The 17,897-nt window shown below is 44.1% G+C and overlaps 1 protein-coding gene across 2 annotated transcripts in view; it reads left to right on the forward strand.

Moving 5' to 3' along the window:
• Positions 1-2,917: 2,917 nt before the first annotated feature.
• Positions 2,918-17,897, forward strand: part of Eif2ak1 (eukaryotic translation initiation factor 2 alpha kinase 1) — a 36,738-nt gene continuing 21,758 nt past the window's right edge. Inside the window, exons 1-7 of one of the 2 annotated variants that reach the window (XM_037198489.1) lie at positions 2,918-3,120; positions 6,690-6,848; positions 9,978-10,111; positions 12,159-12,196; positions 13,962-14,061; positions 15,572-15,652; positions 17,626-17,725. In XM_037198489.1, coding sequence (XP_037054384.1) covers positions 3,003-3,120; positions 6,690-6,848; positions 9,978-10,111; positions 12,159-12,196; positions 13,962-14,061; positions 15,572-15,652; positions 17,626-17,725 — 730 coding nt within the window. In that variant the 5' untranslated portion in view covers positions 2,918-3,002. The remainder of the gene's footprint in view (positions 3,121-6,689; positions 6,849-9,977; positions 10,112-12,158; positions 12,197-13,961; positions 14,062-15,571; positions 15,653-17,625; positions 17,726-17,897) is intronic. The other variant, XM_028890347.2, reaches the window with a different exon arrangement.

Raw genomic sequence — 17,897 nt, forward strand, 5'->3', positions numbered from 1 at the left:
TTAGTCAGCTAAATATATTGTCTTTTTGGCTTTTAAATAAAAAACAATTGAGACAGTCTCATGCGGCCCAGGTTGTTCTTGAAACTTACTATGTAGCCCAGGATGACCTTTAATGTGAGAAATCCATGGAGTCAGCTTAAAGGGTGAAGGGATTTATCAGAGGGGAAACTCACTACAGAATGGGAGATTTATCATAGGGTCCTGGAAAGCTGAGGTACAGTCCAACTGTCTGTTCTGCCCCCAGACAGTCTGTACCATCCAGGTCCACGAGCAGGAGAAGAGAGTCTAGTGCATCTCAGGTTTTAAGGGTAGCCATGAGTCCAGGGACAGGTACTTCAAAGTCATTGGTAGGTAGGACAGTTACCTGCTACATCTCTAGCTTTGGTGCTTCAAGGTCGTAGACAGAACAGTTATCCACTACAGGCCTTGAACTCCTAATCTTTCTGGTTGCCCCCTCAGATCCTGAGATCACAGGCCTATGACACCATGCTAGCTTACCCTTTTACTTTGGAAACATTCTGAAAGGGGAATTGTTGAGTTATAAGTAGTAGCTTTTTTTTAAAAAAAAAAAAAAAAAAAGCGGTGGATATTATTCAGTTAAATTACCCTCCAGGAAGGCTGCTCTCTTCCCACACATGAAAGAGACTATCTGCATAAAACAGTATGACTCTGTATGGAACATATGTTAAAATAAAAATGTCAACTATACCAATTTTGCACACCACACTAAATTTGATGTCCAAAATGAGATATTTATGCCAGTTGTATTATCTACCTTGAGAGCTCCTGGGATTATTTTCAACAGCACTGCATTGTCAATCAAAGCAGCGACATTACCAGGGGACAAAGACAGTTAACCTTTTAGATGTTTATTTGTATAACATGTATATTTGTGGGTACATGTTCATGTGCATGCACAGGTGGAGGCCATAGGTTGCCATAAGTTTTCCTTTAGTGATCACCACCTTATTTCTCTTTAAATTTGAGTGTGTGTGTGTGTGTGTGTGTGTGTGTGTGTGTGTGTGTGTGTCTCCACAGAGGCCAGAAGTGGGGTTTGGGTCCCCTGGAGCTGGAGTTACAGGTAGTTGTGAGCTGCTAGACATGAGTGCTGGAAATCAAACTCAGGTCCTCTAGAAGAACAAGTGCTTCCGATCACTGAGCCTTCTCTCCAGCCTTCTCCACCTTATTTTTTTGAGACAGGCTTTCTCGTTGAACCTGGAACTCTCTGATTAGGCTAGACTAGCTGGTCAGACTAGGCTAGACACCTGTCTCTGCCCCCCACAAATTCTGCATGCTGGGGGAGCTCAGAACATGCATGGCTGGACCCAGTGGCTTTTGTGTGGGTGCTGGGGATCTGAACTCAGGTCTTTGTTACCTCCTGAGCTCCAGGGTGGATTTTTGAATCTGAACTTCAAGCCATGAGTCATCTAGGGTGGGTAGGTGGAGGTTACAAGGCAAAACAAAAACTAAAACAAGTCTGGTTTGAAAACAATTTTAAAGTTGTCTCAAAAGCCAGAGGAATTTCCTTTTGATTAGATTCTCTTTGGAATCTGGCTGGCATTTCCCATTTTGCTACGGTCTGTGATGGATCAAAGCAAGTTCAGTTCTAGTTGAGCTAGGTCTTGTAAATGAGTTTATTTTTGTTTTGAAATAGGGTATCATTTAGTTCAGCCTGGCCTCAAATTCACTATATACTAGACTCACACTCATGATCTGTGGGGCGTTTACCCACCAACCCCACAGCTCCCCAGAGTTTTCTTGAGTGTGGGCAGCAGGAAATATTAGATAGAAGGATTTATTGCGGAGAATCATGCGGAGATAAACAGAAAATAAAGGATAGCCTCGAGAGGCCCTGACTGTCTCTGCCCCAGGGTATTTATAGAGACGCCAAGGGGTGGAGCAAAAGACCCCTAGCACAGCCAAGTGCAGACCATCTCAGACACCTGCACTCAGGCCCATGGTCCTGATCATCCTCTATGCGGACCTGCTGGGTAAATCCACGAGGAACCCAAGAACGGGCTCCCACACTGATCCTCTTGCCTCCACCTTTCAAGTGCTCAAAAAAAGAACTTAAAAGATAAACCATTATGGTGGGTGTTATTTTCTTTTTAGATGAAAAGTTATTGTGTATATAAAATATTATCACTTCTAAAATTAGATTCTTTAGGTGGCTGATTTCTCAAAATTAGCGTAACAAACGTAGACTCTGGAGAGATGGTTCAGCAGGTAAGAGCCCTTGCTGCCCTTGGAGAGGACCTCGGCTCCATTCACAGCACCCCATGGCAGATATCAACCCTCTGTAACTACAGCCCCAGGGGATCCGATGTCCTCTTCTGGCCTCCACAGGAACTAGGCACACACAAAGGCAAAGTTAGTTTAGTATACCAAAATCGATAAAATACTGCTTCTACTTCCCCAATCCCTTTTGCCCCACCCCCTTGTTTCTTTCCCCTCGGTTTCTTTTCTCTGTCCATTTACCCTGCTGTTTCCTTAACCTTCTCTTGGTCTCCTTTCTAGTTTGTTAGGCTTTACCCACAGGTAATTCCCACTTTATGTCCATCTGCACCTGAAGGAGAAACATGCGGTCTTTGTCTTTCCGAGTTTGGATCACCTCGCTCATTATACTTCCTAGGTCGAAGCTGCAGGCGTGAGACTCGAGAGTTTATGATGTCTACAGGAATAATTTGGGAGGGGCCGAGGAGGACAAAGTACTACTGTCCACCTGAGTCAGGGAGAAACGGCTTCCGGCGCCAGCGCATTGACTCGCTAGCACAACCCTGCTTGTCACGCCCACTTGGGGGCGTGTCTGCACGGGATCCGCCAATCGTTTCCTTTCCGGAAAAAAGGGGCGGGACGAGGCTAGCTCGCCTCTGACAGAGGTTCCCGGGCTGTGGAGGCGTGACTTCCGTCTGACTGGGGTTACTTCCGGCTCGGGGAAGGGGATTGCGGCCGACAGCGTTATCGGAGACGCAGAGGACGGCTGCTGTCCGCTCGCCGCGGCGATGCTGGGGGGCAGCTCCGGGGATGGCGAGCGCGACACCGACGACGATGCGGCGGGGGCGGTGGCCGCACCCCCTGCCATCGACTTCCCTGCAGAGGTCTCGGACCCCAAGTATGATGGTGAGACGGGGAAGGCTCGCGCAGTCCCAGGGCTCGCTGTCCACCTCGGTTTCTCAGCGCTAGTGGTCCCCAAGAGCCGCCTGAGGCCCCAGGCCGCCTCGGGGCTCGAAACTCGGTCCAGAACTGTTGAGCACCGGGAGGCGGAGGGCGGGCCGTCAAGGGTTAGGTAAATATTTATTCCAAGAGCGGCTACGATCTGCCCGCTTGTGAGCGTTTATATTCCTTGCCCTCGGTTCTGCGCCACTTTCCAGAGGCCGATTTTCACCTCCACGCCCTGGCTTGTTATCCTTCATTCGCTGAGTGTAAGCCTTGTTCACTGCTAGAATGAGACCTGCTGTGCGGATATCATAACTAACGATTACTCCTATAGAGGCAGTGTGGGAACGCTCAAATTTTCTTGAGGCTTTTGATACATGCCAATCAAATTATGTAACATAAGGTGAGGGGGTCCTAAAAACATCAATTCTACCTGGGTCAGAGTTCCACTATTTTACTGAAAGTGCAGTTGGTTGCTACCAGTTGCTTAGGCAGTTTCAAAAATGAAATGGTAAATACATTGAGTCGTGGTGCACACTTGTAATCCAAGCACTTGGAAAGTGGAGGCAGGAGGATCAGGAGGTGAAGGCCAGCCTGAGCTTCTTGAGTTCCAGACCAGTTTGCAGTATGTAAGACTGTGTCTCTACATAGCAACAACAACAACAACAAAAGAATGATTGCTGAAGGCCAATGACAGAGGGGTGTTTTAGGATGAGTGAGATTCTGGGTTCGTCTTCCAGCATTCAAGGAGGTTTTAGCTGTATACTGTCCCATAGAATAATTACAAAGATTTACATATGCGATTGAGACTTGAAATAAGTAGGTTGTAGTGGAGTTAGAGGTGTAAACCAAATTCACTGTTTGCCATTTTCATTCTTAAAAACTTCCTGTAATAGTTGACCACCATGAGAAACAAAAACAGACCATGGTGGTAACTCAAGTAGGCTTTATAGAGGACAGTTTGTAAGATAACTTTTTAAATGGATGTGCGGATGTGCAGATTTCCCCACACATCAAGTGGCATGTTATTGTAACTCAGGAGCAAAGAAAGTATATGTCATAGGAAAGGGCTCAGCTGTAAACATCCAAGTCCATCTTTTCTGTGACATGGTGATAAGAGTTTCTGCAAACCAAAGATTATTCTGGAAGGGAGTGATCTTGGACAAGCTCTGAAACTTTCTTTTTCTCCTCCTGTTAGTAATACTGTCCTGCTTACATATTGATGTTTCTTTTAAAGAAACTTAGAATGCCCAGACACAGTTTTTTTTTTTTTTTTAAATATATAAAGGTCTATGGAACATGCAGTATCACTTTTAATAGGTGTAAGGCCAGTAGTTAAATGATATTTCACAGGTAGTCTGAATGATTTGAAGAGCTCACTCTGACAGTTAATGGGAGAGTCAGAAATTCAAAACCCTGATGTAACTTTAGCAGTTCATTGTAGAAATTCTCGAGTCAAACGTCAATCTTGGACCTGGTTACTTTAGCTGTTTTCTATGGTACAGCACTGTGTGAGTGAGTCTGTTCTCTAAGTCACTCATTTTCTTTCGGGCATCACCACTTTTTCAGAAGTATTTTGGATTCATCCTTCAATCTGCTTTACACACACACACACACACACACACACACACCACTTTTTTTTTTTTTTTAAACTGGGGATTGAATGTAGAGTCTTGTACAAGCTAGTCAAGTGCTCTACCACTGAGCTGCTCTCCCAGCCCTCTGTGGTTAAACTGCCTGTTGACTTCACTCTGAAGCCCAGTCTGGCTTGCATTGAGCAGCTGGCATTAAAGGACCGTGCCACCAGGCCTGGCCTGGGCTGTGTGGAGCATATTTTCCCGAGATTGACTCTAGTTATCTGTGCCTTGATTGTTTACCGACATCCTGCTTGGCAAACGCCTAGCACTCTTAATTCCGCTTGCACCTGCATCTGACTTCTTATTGCTTTTGAGAACTTGCAGTCATGTTCCATTTTAGTTTTGTTTCCTCATCTATTTGGGACTGAGACCAGGAAGTTGGACCTTTTTGGCCGTTCTTTTCCATTTAATTTGTCTGTTGTCTATTGGCCTTTTAAAAATTGTTTTTAATTGTGTATATGTGTGTGAATCTGTGTGGGTATGTGCATGTGGTGCAGATGCCTACAGAGGCCAGAGGCGTGTGATCCTCCTGAAGGTGGGTCTAAGTCTCCTGATGTGGGTACTGGGAATCAAATCAGGGTCCTTTTGTTCTTAACTGCTGAGCCACCTTACTAGCCTGTATTGGCCTTTTAAAGGTTGCCATTTTCTTAAATTATTTTCTAGTATTTTATTAGCATTAGGGTTTCATGTATCCCAAGCTAGCCTCCAACTTGTTACATAGTCAAAGATGACCTTAAACTTTATGATCCTCTTGCCTCTTCCTCCCTGTTGTGGGAATCACAGGCACTTAAGTGCGACTGCCTGGTTTTATGTGGTGCTGGGGGTTGAACCCAGGGCTTCATGTATGCTAGGGAGTACTCTATCAACTAAGTCAGAACCTCAGCCGTTTCTGATGTTGTTTGTGTGTGTTTTTTTTTGTTTGTTTTTTAGATTTTCAAGACAGGGTTTCTCCGTGTGGACCTGGCAGTCTTGGAACTCACTTTGTAGACCAGACTGGCCTCAAACTCACAGAGATCTGCCTGTCTCTGCCTCCCAAGTGCTGAGATTAAAGATGTACACCACCACCACCAGGCCTCTTAAATTTTTAAAAATTGATTTGGTTATTTTTTTTCATATTCGAAAGTAGAATTATTATATAGGCTGGTTGTGTCGCTCAGTGGTTAGAGCACATAACTATCATGTTTGCAGCGCTAATCACTCATCCCCACCCCACCCCCCAAAAAAGATCCCCCCCCAAAAAAAAACTTTTCTCCTTGCAGAAAAGAGGAAATAAGTAAAAAGAAGTCTGAAGGTCATGGTGGCACTAACCTGTCATCTGGCATTGGAGACAGAGGCAGGAGGACTGCTCTGAGTTTGAGGCCACCCTGGTCCTCCATCTTTCAGCTTCAACTCAAATTCACCTCCAGAAAAATCTTACCTCTTTTTGTTGTTGTTTAAATGTCTGTCTGTATGTGGTTTGTATGTTTGTGTTTTCTTGTTCAAATGTGTGTGGGTACAGGTGTCTTCCTCATTGTGCTCCACACTTCACTGAAGTGTAGTCTCTCACTGAACCTGGAACTTGCAAATTTGGGTAGTCTGGCTCGCTAGCTTTCCACAGGATCCCCTATATCCTATCAGACGCACTGGGATTACAGGGGGGTGTTGCTACACCCGCTTGACTTTAATGTGGGTGCTGGGGATCCAGACTCTGGTCCTGATGCTCACACAGCACACACTTATCCACCAAGCCATCTCTCCAGCCCCAGAAACCCTTTCTTAACTCTACTCACCGGAACTACTCTTTGACCCCATTATTTCCCTTGAGTCACTTCATTTGTGTTGTGCTAATGAAAACTTGCTGTTTTGTCGTTATGAGACACACTCACCAGTGATGTTTTTCCCTTTTCTTATTTTCAGAGTCGGATGTCCCAGCCGAACTCCAAGTGTTAAAAGAACCCCTGCAGCAGCCCACGTTCCCCTTCGTAGTGGCAAACCAGCTACTGCTTGTCTCCTTGCTGGAACACTTGAGCCATGTGCATGAGCCAAACCCCCTTCATTCAAAACAGGTGTTTAAATGTGAGTAAACTAAATGGGTGTTGTTAAGTAAAGCTTATAAAAAAATACTGCCTTTAGTGCTGTGTTTCTGAGAAGCAGCTGGTGTATAAAAATCCGGTGCAAAATACGTGTGAATGATTTCCCATTCCTTAAATTCATTGCAACTTTCCTTTGTGTAATTCCTTGTAAATATAAAATTACATGTGATCCAATAAATTAAAAAATTGTTTTACAGCAACAATATGATATTCATTTAATCCTTAGGCTCTGGTTGTTGAACAGCTAAACCTCATTCTTTTTTTTTTTACTTTTTTGGAAGTACTGAGGATTACACCTGGGGCTTCACTTGTGTTAGGAAAGCATCAGTTCACATCTCTAGACCTGACCTAGGCTTTTTGTTTTTGATCGGGTTTTTTTTTTTTTTTTGAGGTTGTTCATGTAAGTCCAGGCTAGCCTCAGACTCTGTGTATCAGAGGCTGATCTTGAAGTCCTCCTGCCTCTACCTCCCAAGTACAGACAGTGTGCTACCCCAGCCACTTACGCAATGATCCCATCCAGGACTTTGTGTATGCAGGACAAACATTCTGCCAATGTCCCCAGACACTGCCTCAGCCCTGACCAGAGGGCTGCAGGGGCTCCATACCATGCTGTTGAAAATGTTGAATTTTGTTTTTCCTGTTTTAGGACATTTGTATTTTGGAAACATGAGCCCCAAAGTTTGCAGAATTATATGTTATGATTCTGGTTTGTCATTTTGACTGAGACTAGCTTCTTTGTCTTCAGCTATAGATTCAGGACCTTCTGCTGAGAAATCCTTCCCAAGTCTTAGAAAATGGCATGTTTTAGTTAGTAGTTAAGTGTATAATGCCATTTAAATAAACCTGGTGGACATGAAGAATGGGTAAAATATTTGTTTTGTTAGCAAATCGTTCCGTGTGTGTGTGTGTGTGTGTGTGTGTGTGTGTGTGTGTGTGTGTGTAGGTAACGTGTGCTACTGCATCCGTGTGGAGGTCAGAGGGTAGCTTTCAGCAGCTGGTTCTTTCTGAGGCAGTGTCTGGGGACATCGGCAGAATGTCTGTCCTGCATACACAAAGTCCTAGGTGGGATCACTACGTAAGTGGCTGTGGTAGCACACTGTCTGTACTTGGGAGGTAGAGGTGGGAGGACTTCAACTGTGCTTCCAGGGATCAAACTGAGGGTGACAGGTTTGCATGGGCTGAGCCTTCCTGTCAGTGTCTTTTATCCCGAATAAAGACATCTCATAGTGTGGATTGCTGTATTGGAGGATGAGGCTTACAAAGGGAAGCCCCCAGGTTCCAGAGTACTGCACTGCTGTATGAGGCTCATGACTTTGAAAAGTTAGAATCTTACTTATAAAAAGCAAATCTGTGCACAGGTCGTTTTTGCTGTTTTTCTACTCTACACTGGGGATCACACTCAGGGTCTTGTGCATTCAAAGTTGGTGCTGATACTCCACTTAACTACACCCCCAGCCTGATGTTAAAGTAGTTTTGAATGCCATAAATTGAGCCTTTTTTAGATGACTGAACTTTAAAACATGTATATTTTAGCGAGGTGTGCTGGTATATACCTGTAATCCCAGCATTTGGGAGACAGAAGCAGGAGGGTTATGAGTTAAAAGTTCAAGACTACCCTTCACTATATAACAAGTTTGAGGCCAGCCTGAGTCTGACACTGTCTCACTGGGGAGGGATGCTATTTAACATAATAATAATAAAAAAAAGACCCTAGTTTAATTTAGTGGTATGCTTGTTAGTTTGCAGAATTTCCCAAGCAACTGTTTTTGATGAGATTCGGCTCATTGGAGGAAGATCCTCTCCAGTTATCTGTATTCCCTTTTGGTTTGTTTTCTTCTGGGGTGCTGGGCATCAGACCCAGGCTTCATACTTGTTAGGTTTGCTGCTGAGCTCCATCCTCAGCCATACCTGTGTCTCTTTCTATCTCCTCTTTCTCTTCCGTCTCCTTCCCCCCTCTATCTTCTGTCTACTGCCTCTCTTTTCCCTGTCTCCTCTCTCTCTCCTCTCATCCTGTCCCCTCTTCTCTTTTCTCTCGCCTTTCTCCCTGCCCCTTCCTCCTCCCTCTTCTTTCTTTCCTTTAAAAATAAAATCATTTTATGTGTATAGGGTTTTGCCTGCATGTGTGTCTGTGCAACATGTGTTCTAATGCTTGCAAGGGCCAGAGGACAGTTGGATCTCCTGGAATTACAGAGAATTTGTGAGCCACCTTGTGGGTGCTGGAATCGAACCAAAGTCCTCCGAAAGAGCAACCAGCACTCTTAAACTACTGAGCTATCTCTTCAGCTGTCTTTCTCCTCCTCTTCCTCCTCATTTCTTCTTTTTCTCCTTCTCTTCCTCCTCCTCCTACCATTTCCTTTGCCTCCTTTTTTTTGTGGGGGGGGGGAAGGATGGGGGTTGTCTAGACAGGGTCTCTCTTTGTAGCTCTGGCTGTGCTAGAACTTGCTCTGTAGACCAGGTTGACCTCGAACTCACAGAGATCTACCTGCCTCTGCCTCCTGAGTGCTGGGATTAAAGGTGTGCACCATCACCTCCTGTTTTTGTTTTTAAAGACAGAGTCTCACTTTGTAGCACTGGTTGGCCTGGAACTCACTATGTAGACCAGGATGGCCTCATACTCATAGAGATCCTCCTGGCCTCTGCCTCCTGATGGATAGGGTCAAAGATGTTCACCACCACACCTCCCTATCCTTTCTTCTTTGTGCCTCTCCCTGTCTTCTCCCTGTTTTTCTTGTTTTCTCCCTCTTCCTCTGTTCTCTTTCCAGCTTGCCTTTTTTTCCCCTCTCCCTCCTCTTCCATTTCTGGTGTGGCTCACATTTGGCTCTGTCCATTTTTCTTTATGTGTAAATTAAGGACATTTTTATAGAAGCAACTTTTTCTTAGGTACTTGGTGCACAGTCTATATGTTCATCTACTATGTTTCCCCCCTTTTGAGACAAGGTCTCATTTAGGCTAGTCTCATGCAGGCTAGCCTCAGACTTGCTGGCTAGTTGATAGGTGACTTTGTACTGAAGATTCTTCTTTCTTACCAGCCTGCATGCTGGGTTCCAGGTTTGCTCACCTCACCCTGCCTGCTGTCAAGTTTTCTAATAATAGCTTATCATATTTTTTATAGTACTCTGCCAGACTTTTATCAAGATGGGGCTGCTGTCCTCCTTCACCTGCAGTGATGAGTTTAGCTCCCTGAGACTGCACCACAACAGGGCCATCACCCATTTAATGAGGTCTGCCAGAGAGAGAGTGCGCCAGGTAAGCCTGCCCCGAACTTTGTGTATGACAAGTACATCTGAATCTTGGGAGAACCACGTGTGGGGGCTGAAGAAATAGCTCTGCAGTTAAGAGGACTTGCACAGGGCCCAAGTTTGGTTTCTAGCACCTCGTGGTGGCTCACAACCATTGATAACTCCGTGGAGTGACCTCTATGGGCACCAGCCACCTAATGAGCTAAGTACATATAGGCAAAAACACTCATATGCATAAAACACATTTAAAAAAAGAAAGAAAGAAAAGAGCACTGTGTTTTGCTGGGGGTGTGGCTCAGTGGCAGGGCATTTGCCTAGTGTGCCTAGTGTTGTGTGTTCTATCCCTAGGGCTAAAAAAAATAAATAAATAAAGTAGAAAAAGAGAATCTATCTATCTGTCTATCTATCTATCTATCTATCTATCTATCTATCATTTCTATCCGTCCATCCATGCATCCATCCATCCATGGAGGGGGTGTTCAAGACAGGGTTTCTCTGTATAGTCTTGGCTGTCCTGAAACTCGCTCGCTCTGTAGACCAGGCTGGCCCAGTGAGAACCGTATTTTTAAAGCATTATTTAATTTTAATTATATGCGTGGTTCTTAAAAATAGAAACTTGGAAATATTAGTTGTTTTTACTAATATGCTGTTTTATGGGAGCTGGGGGGAAAATGGAGAAAATAGCCAAAAATCAAACCCTCTTGAAGCTCATGTTCTAATGCAGGGGACAGTAACAATAGGGAAGGGTTAGAACAAATGTGGATGGCATAGGTCGTGGAAGGGATTAAAGGATGCTGGGAGGGGCCTGTGACTTCCAGGTGCAGTGGCCATGGCAGGCCTCACTGGGAAGGTGGTCAAGTCCAGAGCTTCGAGGCAGTTAGCTGCAGGTGCATGGAGGTGGAGTATTCCAGGCAGAGCCAAGTGTTCGCAAGTGCCCTTTGCTGAGTATGTGCTGGTGGTCCTATGCTGCTCATTTCTGCAAGGCTGCCTTGCATCTAGACAGCAGGGGAAAGGGAGGAGTGGAAGAGGGAGTGGGGAGGGGCCTCGCGGGGTGTGGGATTGTTCCCTCCTCTCTCCTTCCTTCCTGAATTCACTACGAGGGGCATCAGGCGGGGCAGCACCAACAGTACTATTGCCTGCTGCTGTTTTCTTCTTTACTTTTCTTTTTGACAGACTCTCACACTGTAGCCCAGACAGTTCTAAAACTTGATGTAGCCTGTGCTGGCCTCAAACTCTTCATACTTCTGCTCCAAGCCTCCTAAGTGATGGGTTTACGAGTCATCACAGCCAGTGTGGAGTAGGATTTTGAGACCATTTTATGAACTTGGGTTTTACACAGAGTGAACACAGGAAACATTGCAGGATTTTAAGCATAAGAACATTTTCACATGTTCATGTCTGGTGCTGTGCTGGAAATAGATGGAGAGGTTCAAGATGCAGGGAGACAGGAGCAAGGATACAGGCAAGAAGATGGTGCCGCTCCAAATAGGATGGTCGCAGTGGAGACGGGAGTAGCCAGTTTCTACACAGATTCTTGACATGAAGTTAGTTTTTGCTCATGGAGCTCCTTGCAAAAAAAATTCTCAGCTCTGAAATATTTTTAATCATAAACTATTAAGTAATATTAAAATGTTGTTTCTAAGATGGATATGTGGCTCGGTCCTATAAGCCCAGCACTCAGGCCGAGTCAAGAGGATTGCTGCAAGTTTGAGACTAGCTTGGTTTACATGGGGACTTCCAGGTTAGCCAAGGCTACATCAATACCCTGTATCAAAAACAACAACAAAAGGCTATTTTTATCCCTGTGTGATGGCTCCCATTTGTAATTCAAGTACCCAGCAGACTGAGGCAGGAGGATTATGAGTCCAAAGCCAAGTTTTGCTGTATAGTAAACCTGTCTCACAAAAAAGCGGTAGTAAATAGTAAAATGCTAGACTATGGTCTTGTTTTAGGTATGTGAGCATTTGGATTATTGTGATGTTGAATTTGATTCCTTGTTTGTCAGATGTTTCAAGTGGTTCTTAAAGGTTTTTTTTTTTTTTTTTTGGTTTTAGGATCCTTGTGAAGATAATTCTTACATGCAGAAAATCAGGTATGTATCTAACACTTTTCCACTAACTAAACTAAATTAAAAGAAATCAAAATTATTTTTATAAATATTATTTCTTGCTGGGCAATGGTAGCACACGCCTTTAATCCCAGCACTCAGGCAGAAGCAGATGGATCTCTGAGTTCGAGGCCAGCCTGGTCTACAGAGTGAGTTCTAGGACAGCCATGGCTACACAGAGAAACCATGTCTACAAAAGCAAAAACAAAACCAACCAAACAAAAACTTATTTCTTTATTCTTTGTTTTTTGAGACATAGTCTGGGTGTGTAGCCTGGTTTGGCCTGGAAGTTCACACTCGGTCCCCCGCCACTCTGTCCAGAGCACTGGCTTACAGCGTGCCTGCCTGCTCTTGGGAAGTGTGGAACTTTGTGGCCAGCACTCTGCACTGCTCTGAGAGTGCCTTTGCTTCTCACTCCCTTGTCTGTGACCTCCTGTCCCCACTGAGTGCATTCTGTCAGCTAGCCTTCTCCCTTCCCTTTTTGTTCTTGTTTCTTTGAGACAGGGTCTCATGTAGCTCAGCTGGTCTCATTTTTGCTTTGTAGCTGAGACTGACCTTAAATTCTTGATCCTCCTGCCTCCACTTCCTAACTAAGTGCTGAGATTGCAGGCATAAAGCCGCTTGCTGCATTTGGCTCTCTCTTTGTGTGTGAGTGTACATATTTGCATGTACCTGTGTGCACATGCGTTTGGAGGCTAGCGGCTGATAAAAGGTGTTTTCCCCCATCTTGCTGCCTATTCTGTATTGAGGTACAGAGGTACATGTGAAGCTTTCTGATTTGGTTAGTCTAGCCAGCTTGCTTGCTTTAGGAGCCCTGTTTCTTCCTCCCTATTGCTGAAGTCGCAGGTGGGCTGCCTACCCAGCAGGTGTTTTTGTGGGTGCTGGCATCTGCCTGCAAGTGTTTTTGTGAGTGCTGGGCCCTGCCTGCAGGTGTTTTTGTGGGTGCTGGATCTGCTAGACCTCTTCCCTGGTACTTTTTGAGACCAAGTCTCTTTGTAACCCAAACTGTCTTCATACTCAGATCTCCTGCTGGGATTATACAGATATGCAACCATGTCCAGCAAACACCACCGTTAATTAGAATACTGATACTTCTTTCAGGAGAATACCATTGGCCTTTTACTTTATTTACAAAACTGTAAAAATCTCTAAGGAGCCTGGCTCATTTCAGAGTATAAGGTTGGGCGTCCTGTGGTAGCATACAACTGTAACCCCAGCACATGGAAAACAGAAATGGGAGGCTTGCCACATATTGAAGGTCATTCTTGGCCTGCATAGTGAGTTGTAGGAAGCCTGGACTCAAGAGTGAGACCTCGTTTCAAATCCCCAACAACCTCCGAAAAACACTAAGACAAGAAATTTAAGTAAAACTATCTGGTGTACACGACTGTCAGCTCAGCGCTTAGGAGGTAAAGACAGCGGGTTTAGAAGTCTAAGGGTATGGTTTGGCTCCTGGAGACCCTGTCTCTCAGCAAGGGAGGAAAAGCTCACCTCATTACTCACTCTCATTACTTCTGTCCAGTTTCTACTGTCTATAAAACATTATTGCTGATTTCTGCTGGAATGTTAATTACTAAATTTAAGGAGCCATTTACCATTTTCTTCCCATAGGAAATTAGAAATTTCCTTATAGCTGATTCTTTCTACCCTGCAGTTTACTGAGAAATGAGTCTCAGCAGGTTGGTAACACAGTGCATACCTTTGATTGTCACATCTTAATATTGATGGCCTGCCTTTATTTAACTTTTAGATCCAGGGAGATAGCTTTTGAAGCACAAACCTCACGCTACTTAAATGAATTTGAAGAGCTTGCCATCTTAGGAAAAGGAGGATATGGAAGAGTATACAAGGTTTGGTGGTTTTTTGTTTTTGTTTTTTTCTTCTGTTTGCTCATTTTAACCTATTATGCCATTTGTGTATTTTGAGAAGTTATTTTCAATTATGATTAGAAATACCTAGAGATTCCTTAAACCATGTGTTTTTATTTTCAATAAGTTTTAATTTTTCCTACTCATATTAATGTTGGTTGTTTAGTTAGATTCTGGAAACTTTGAGTTTTTATTCTGTAGTTAAAAATGTGTTGTAAGGCAGGCATGGTGGCACACCTTTAACTTTAGTACTGGGATGGCGGAGGCAGGTGGATCTCCTAATCTGAGTCCAGCCTGGTCTACAGAGCAAATGCTAGTCCAGCCAGTAATATAGTGAGACCTTGTCAGAGAGAGAGACAGAAACAAGTGTTGTAAAGAAGAGATGTATGTGGGGAAAGGATTTGTGGGAAGGAAGGGGATTAACAAGGGTGAGGGTGAAAGTGATTTCTTTTTTGTTCTTAGGGTTTCTATTGCTGCAGTGAAACACCATGACCAAAAAACAAGTCAGATAGGAAAGGGTTTATTAGGCTTACACTTCTGCATTGCTGTTCTTTACTGAAGGAAGTCAGGACAGGAACTCAAAGAGCAAGATCCTGGAGGCAGGAGCTGATGCAGAGACCATGGAAGGAAGCTGCTTACTGGCTTGCTGCCCATGGCTTGCTCAGCCTGCTTTCTTATAGAACCCAGGACCAGCAGCCCAGGGATGGCACCACCCACCATGGGCTGGGCCCTCTCCCATTGATCACTAGATGAGGAAATGCCCTACAAATGGGTGTCATCGAGAAATTTCCTCAACTGAGGCTCTTTCTTCTGATAACTATAGCTTGTGTCAAGTTGACACACAAAAGTACCCAGTACGTACAACATCAAAGAACAAACTTAATAAAAATATAATTTAAGAATATTTTCAACTTAGTGTTTTCAGTCCATAGTTTAAAGATTTTCAACAGAAAGATAAGGCATTGGCACTTGAAAACAGCGTGCTGTAAGAAGTTGTGCTGTTACAGATACACTTCAGTTGGTAGTGTTCTTGCCTGACATGCCCAAATCCCTGGACCTGATCCCCAGCACCATACAGACCCATAGTGTTGCATATCTGTAGGAGCTGGAGACAGGAGGATCACAAGTTCAGAGTCATCCTTGGCTACATAGTGAGCTTGAAGTCAGCCTGGGCTAACCAAGACCTGGTCTCAAAAAGAATAAAATAAACAGTTGTGTTACTGAAAACATGGTGTTTTTGCATTTAGGACTATATGTTCAACTTTGCTAGCATTCCTGGTCTTTAGGCCAGGAGCCTGAGGTTGGACACAGTTAGTTTACAAAGGTCCTGCTCCAGAAGACTAGGGCTGACTTTCCCCCTTGTAGGAAGAATGGCTTAAGCTTAATTTGATCTCAGGCTGGTTTGGATTATCAAAGCTCACATGATGTAAATTCCTTTATTCGGGTGCATTTGATGGAATTTAATACTTTTTCTTTTCTTCTGGCTTTTAAGGTCCGGAACAAATTAGATGGTCAGCATTATGCAATTAAGAAAATCCTGATTAACAGTGCAACTAAAACAGACTGTATGAAGGTATGATTTTGGATGTGTGAGGGTGCATGTTGTGAGTGATGTCCTCAGGCATCATCCATCTTGGTTTTACAGACGAGGTCTCTCACTATACTACAGCTGCTCACTAAGTAAGCAGGATTGATTGGCCAGTGAGCTCCAGGGATCCTCATCTCAACCTCCTCAGGGTTGGGATTACAAGCATGTGACATGCCCAGTCCTTTTTTCTTTGAAATGTGAATTCTGACCATCAAACTCAAGTCTTCATGCTTGGCAAATTGATGACTTTATGACCAAGCTATCTCGCTAACCCTGCAGGTAGGATTTCAGAAAATGATTTGAGCTGGGCCAGGCATGGTGGTGCTAAGTGGAGGTAGGAGGGTCAGTCAAGGTCTGCCTCTGTTGTTATGGACCAAGTTGCAGGCTAGACCGATTGTCCCAGGCCCTATCATAAAGCCATCCCCATCAGAAAACAGTATGATTTGAGCTGGGCCTGCTGCATGCACTAGTGGTCTATGCTACTAGGGAGGGTGAGGTGGGATGGTCACTTGAGACTAGCCAGACTATATAATAAAACCTCAGTGTTAAAAAAAAAAGATACGTAATCGCACTACTCAGGGTGAAGCTGGAGAATTGAAAGTTCAAGGCCTACCAGCGCTCCCGAGTGAGTTCACCGCTAGGCAGCTTAGGTAGACCCCTTCTCAAACAGTCAAAAGAAGGCAGCGGATGCAGCACAGAGGGTGAGTGCTTGCCTCCGTGTGAAGGCTCTAGGTTCTACTGTAGTACAGAGAGAGGACAGCACAGGAAGGAGCTGTGAGGGACACAACCAACTTCCATTTGTTTTGAAGAGTTAGATCTGTATTATTACATATTTGCTAAATAGGTTTTATCAGTAAATATAACAACTAAATTTTTATTTGATGTAATTTTTCTTTAAAGTTGTATTTTTTTGTTTTATTTTATATATCATTTTATTTTGAGATTATGTCTCACTATGTAGACTCTGCCTCCCAAATGCTAAGACTAAAGTCATACGACAGGCTGTGTACATGTCTGTACATGGATGTGTGCCCACAGGGCTTGTGTGGAGGTCAGAGAACAGCTTGTGGGAGTTGCTTCTCTTCCTTCTACCCTGTGGATCCCAAGGACCAGATTCAGGTCATCAGGCTTGGCAGCAAAGTGCGTTTGCCTGCTGAGCTGTGTCACCCGTGAGAAATTAGCTTTTTAAGTACTTGTCACGTAAAAGGATGAGCCTAGTATAGGCCTGTCTCTTACTGACATGCTGTGTGGTCCTGGGTAAATTTCCTTCTCTTCTGAGTCCATGTGTCCCTGACTGTTTAAATAACAGCGACAAATCCATCATGTCACAGCTGTGATCCCAGTGCTCAGAATACTGAACAGGAGGAGAGGAGTTTGCAGCCAGAGTGTGCTGTGTTGTGGGACACTATCAAAACAAACACAGAAGCAAACAAAACCACTCCGCAGAGGCTGGGGCCCAGCTCAGGGTAGAGAGTTTATCTAGCATGCTCAAGGCTCTCAAATTCTGAGCAGCATTTTAAAAAAGGAAAGAAGGTAAAGGTAAGAAAGCAATAGGAGGAAGACTGGTGTCTGCTTGCAGTGGGAGGAGGGGCGCAAGAATCGAGTGAACTGTCAACACGTAGAGTAAGCGTGGAGTTGCTGTAACAATTGCTGTTTGGCCGGGCACGATGGTGCACGCCTTTAATCCCAGCACTTGAGAGGCAGAGGCAGGACGATCTCTGTGAGTTCGAAGCCAGCCTGGTTTACATACTGAGATCCAGGACAGCCAGTACTGCATAGAGAGATCCTGTCTCCAAAAATAGCAGGAAAAAACAGTTGCTGTTTGTCTTTCACAGGACTGTTCTGTTATTTCTGTATAGTTCAGATTCCTCTTTCGGAGGGTTACTATCTTTCTTCCAGGGTACGTAGTATTGGGTAACAAATTGCCAGTAAAAAACAATTCTGATTATTTTGTTTAGGTGCTGCGAGAAGTAAAGGTTCTGGCAGGTCTCCAACACCCCAACATTGTTGGCTATCACACTGCATGGATAGAACATGTTCATGTGGTTCGGCCACAAGGTAAGTTGCTTTTTATTTCATTTAGTCATTCATTCATTCATTCATTCATTCTATTTATTTATTTATTTATTTATTTATTTATTTATTTATTTATTTATTTATTTATTGGGGGCTTGTTTTTTAGACAGAGTCTCTCAATATAGCTTTAGCTGTTCTGGAACTCCCTATGTAG

The sequence above is a fragment of the Peromyscus leucopus genome, chromosome 23 (genome assembly GCF_004664715.2).
Source record: "Peromyscus leucopus breed LL Stock chromosome 23, UCI_PerLeu_2.1, whole genome shotgun sequence".
NCBI classification, from domain to species: Eukaryota; Metazoa; Chordata; class Mammalia; order Rodentia; family Cricetidae; genus Peromyscus; species Peromyscus leucopus.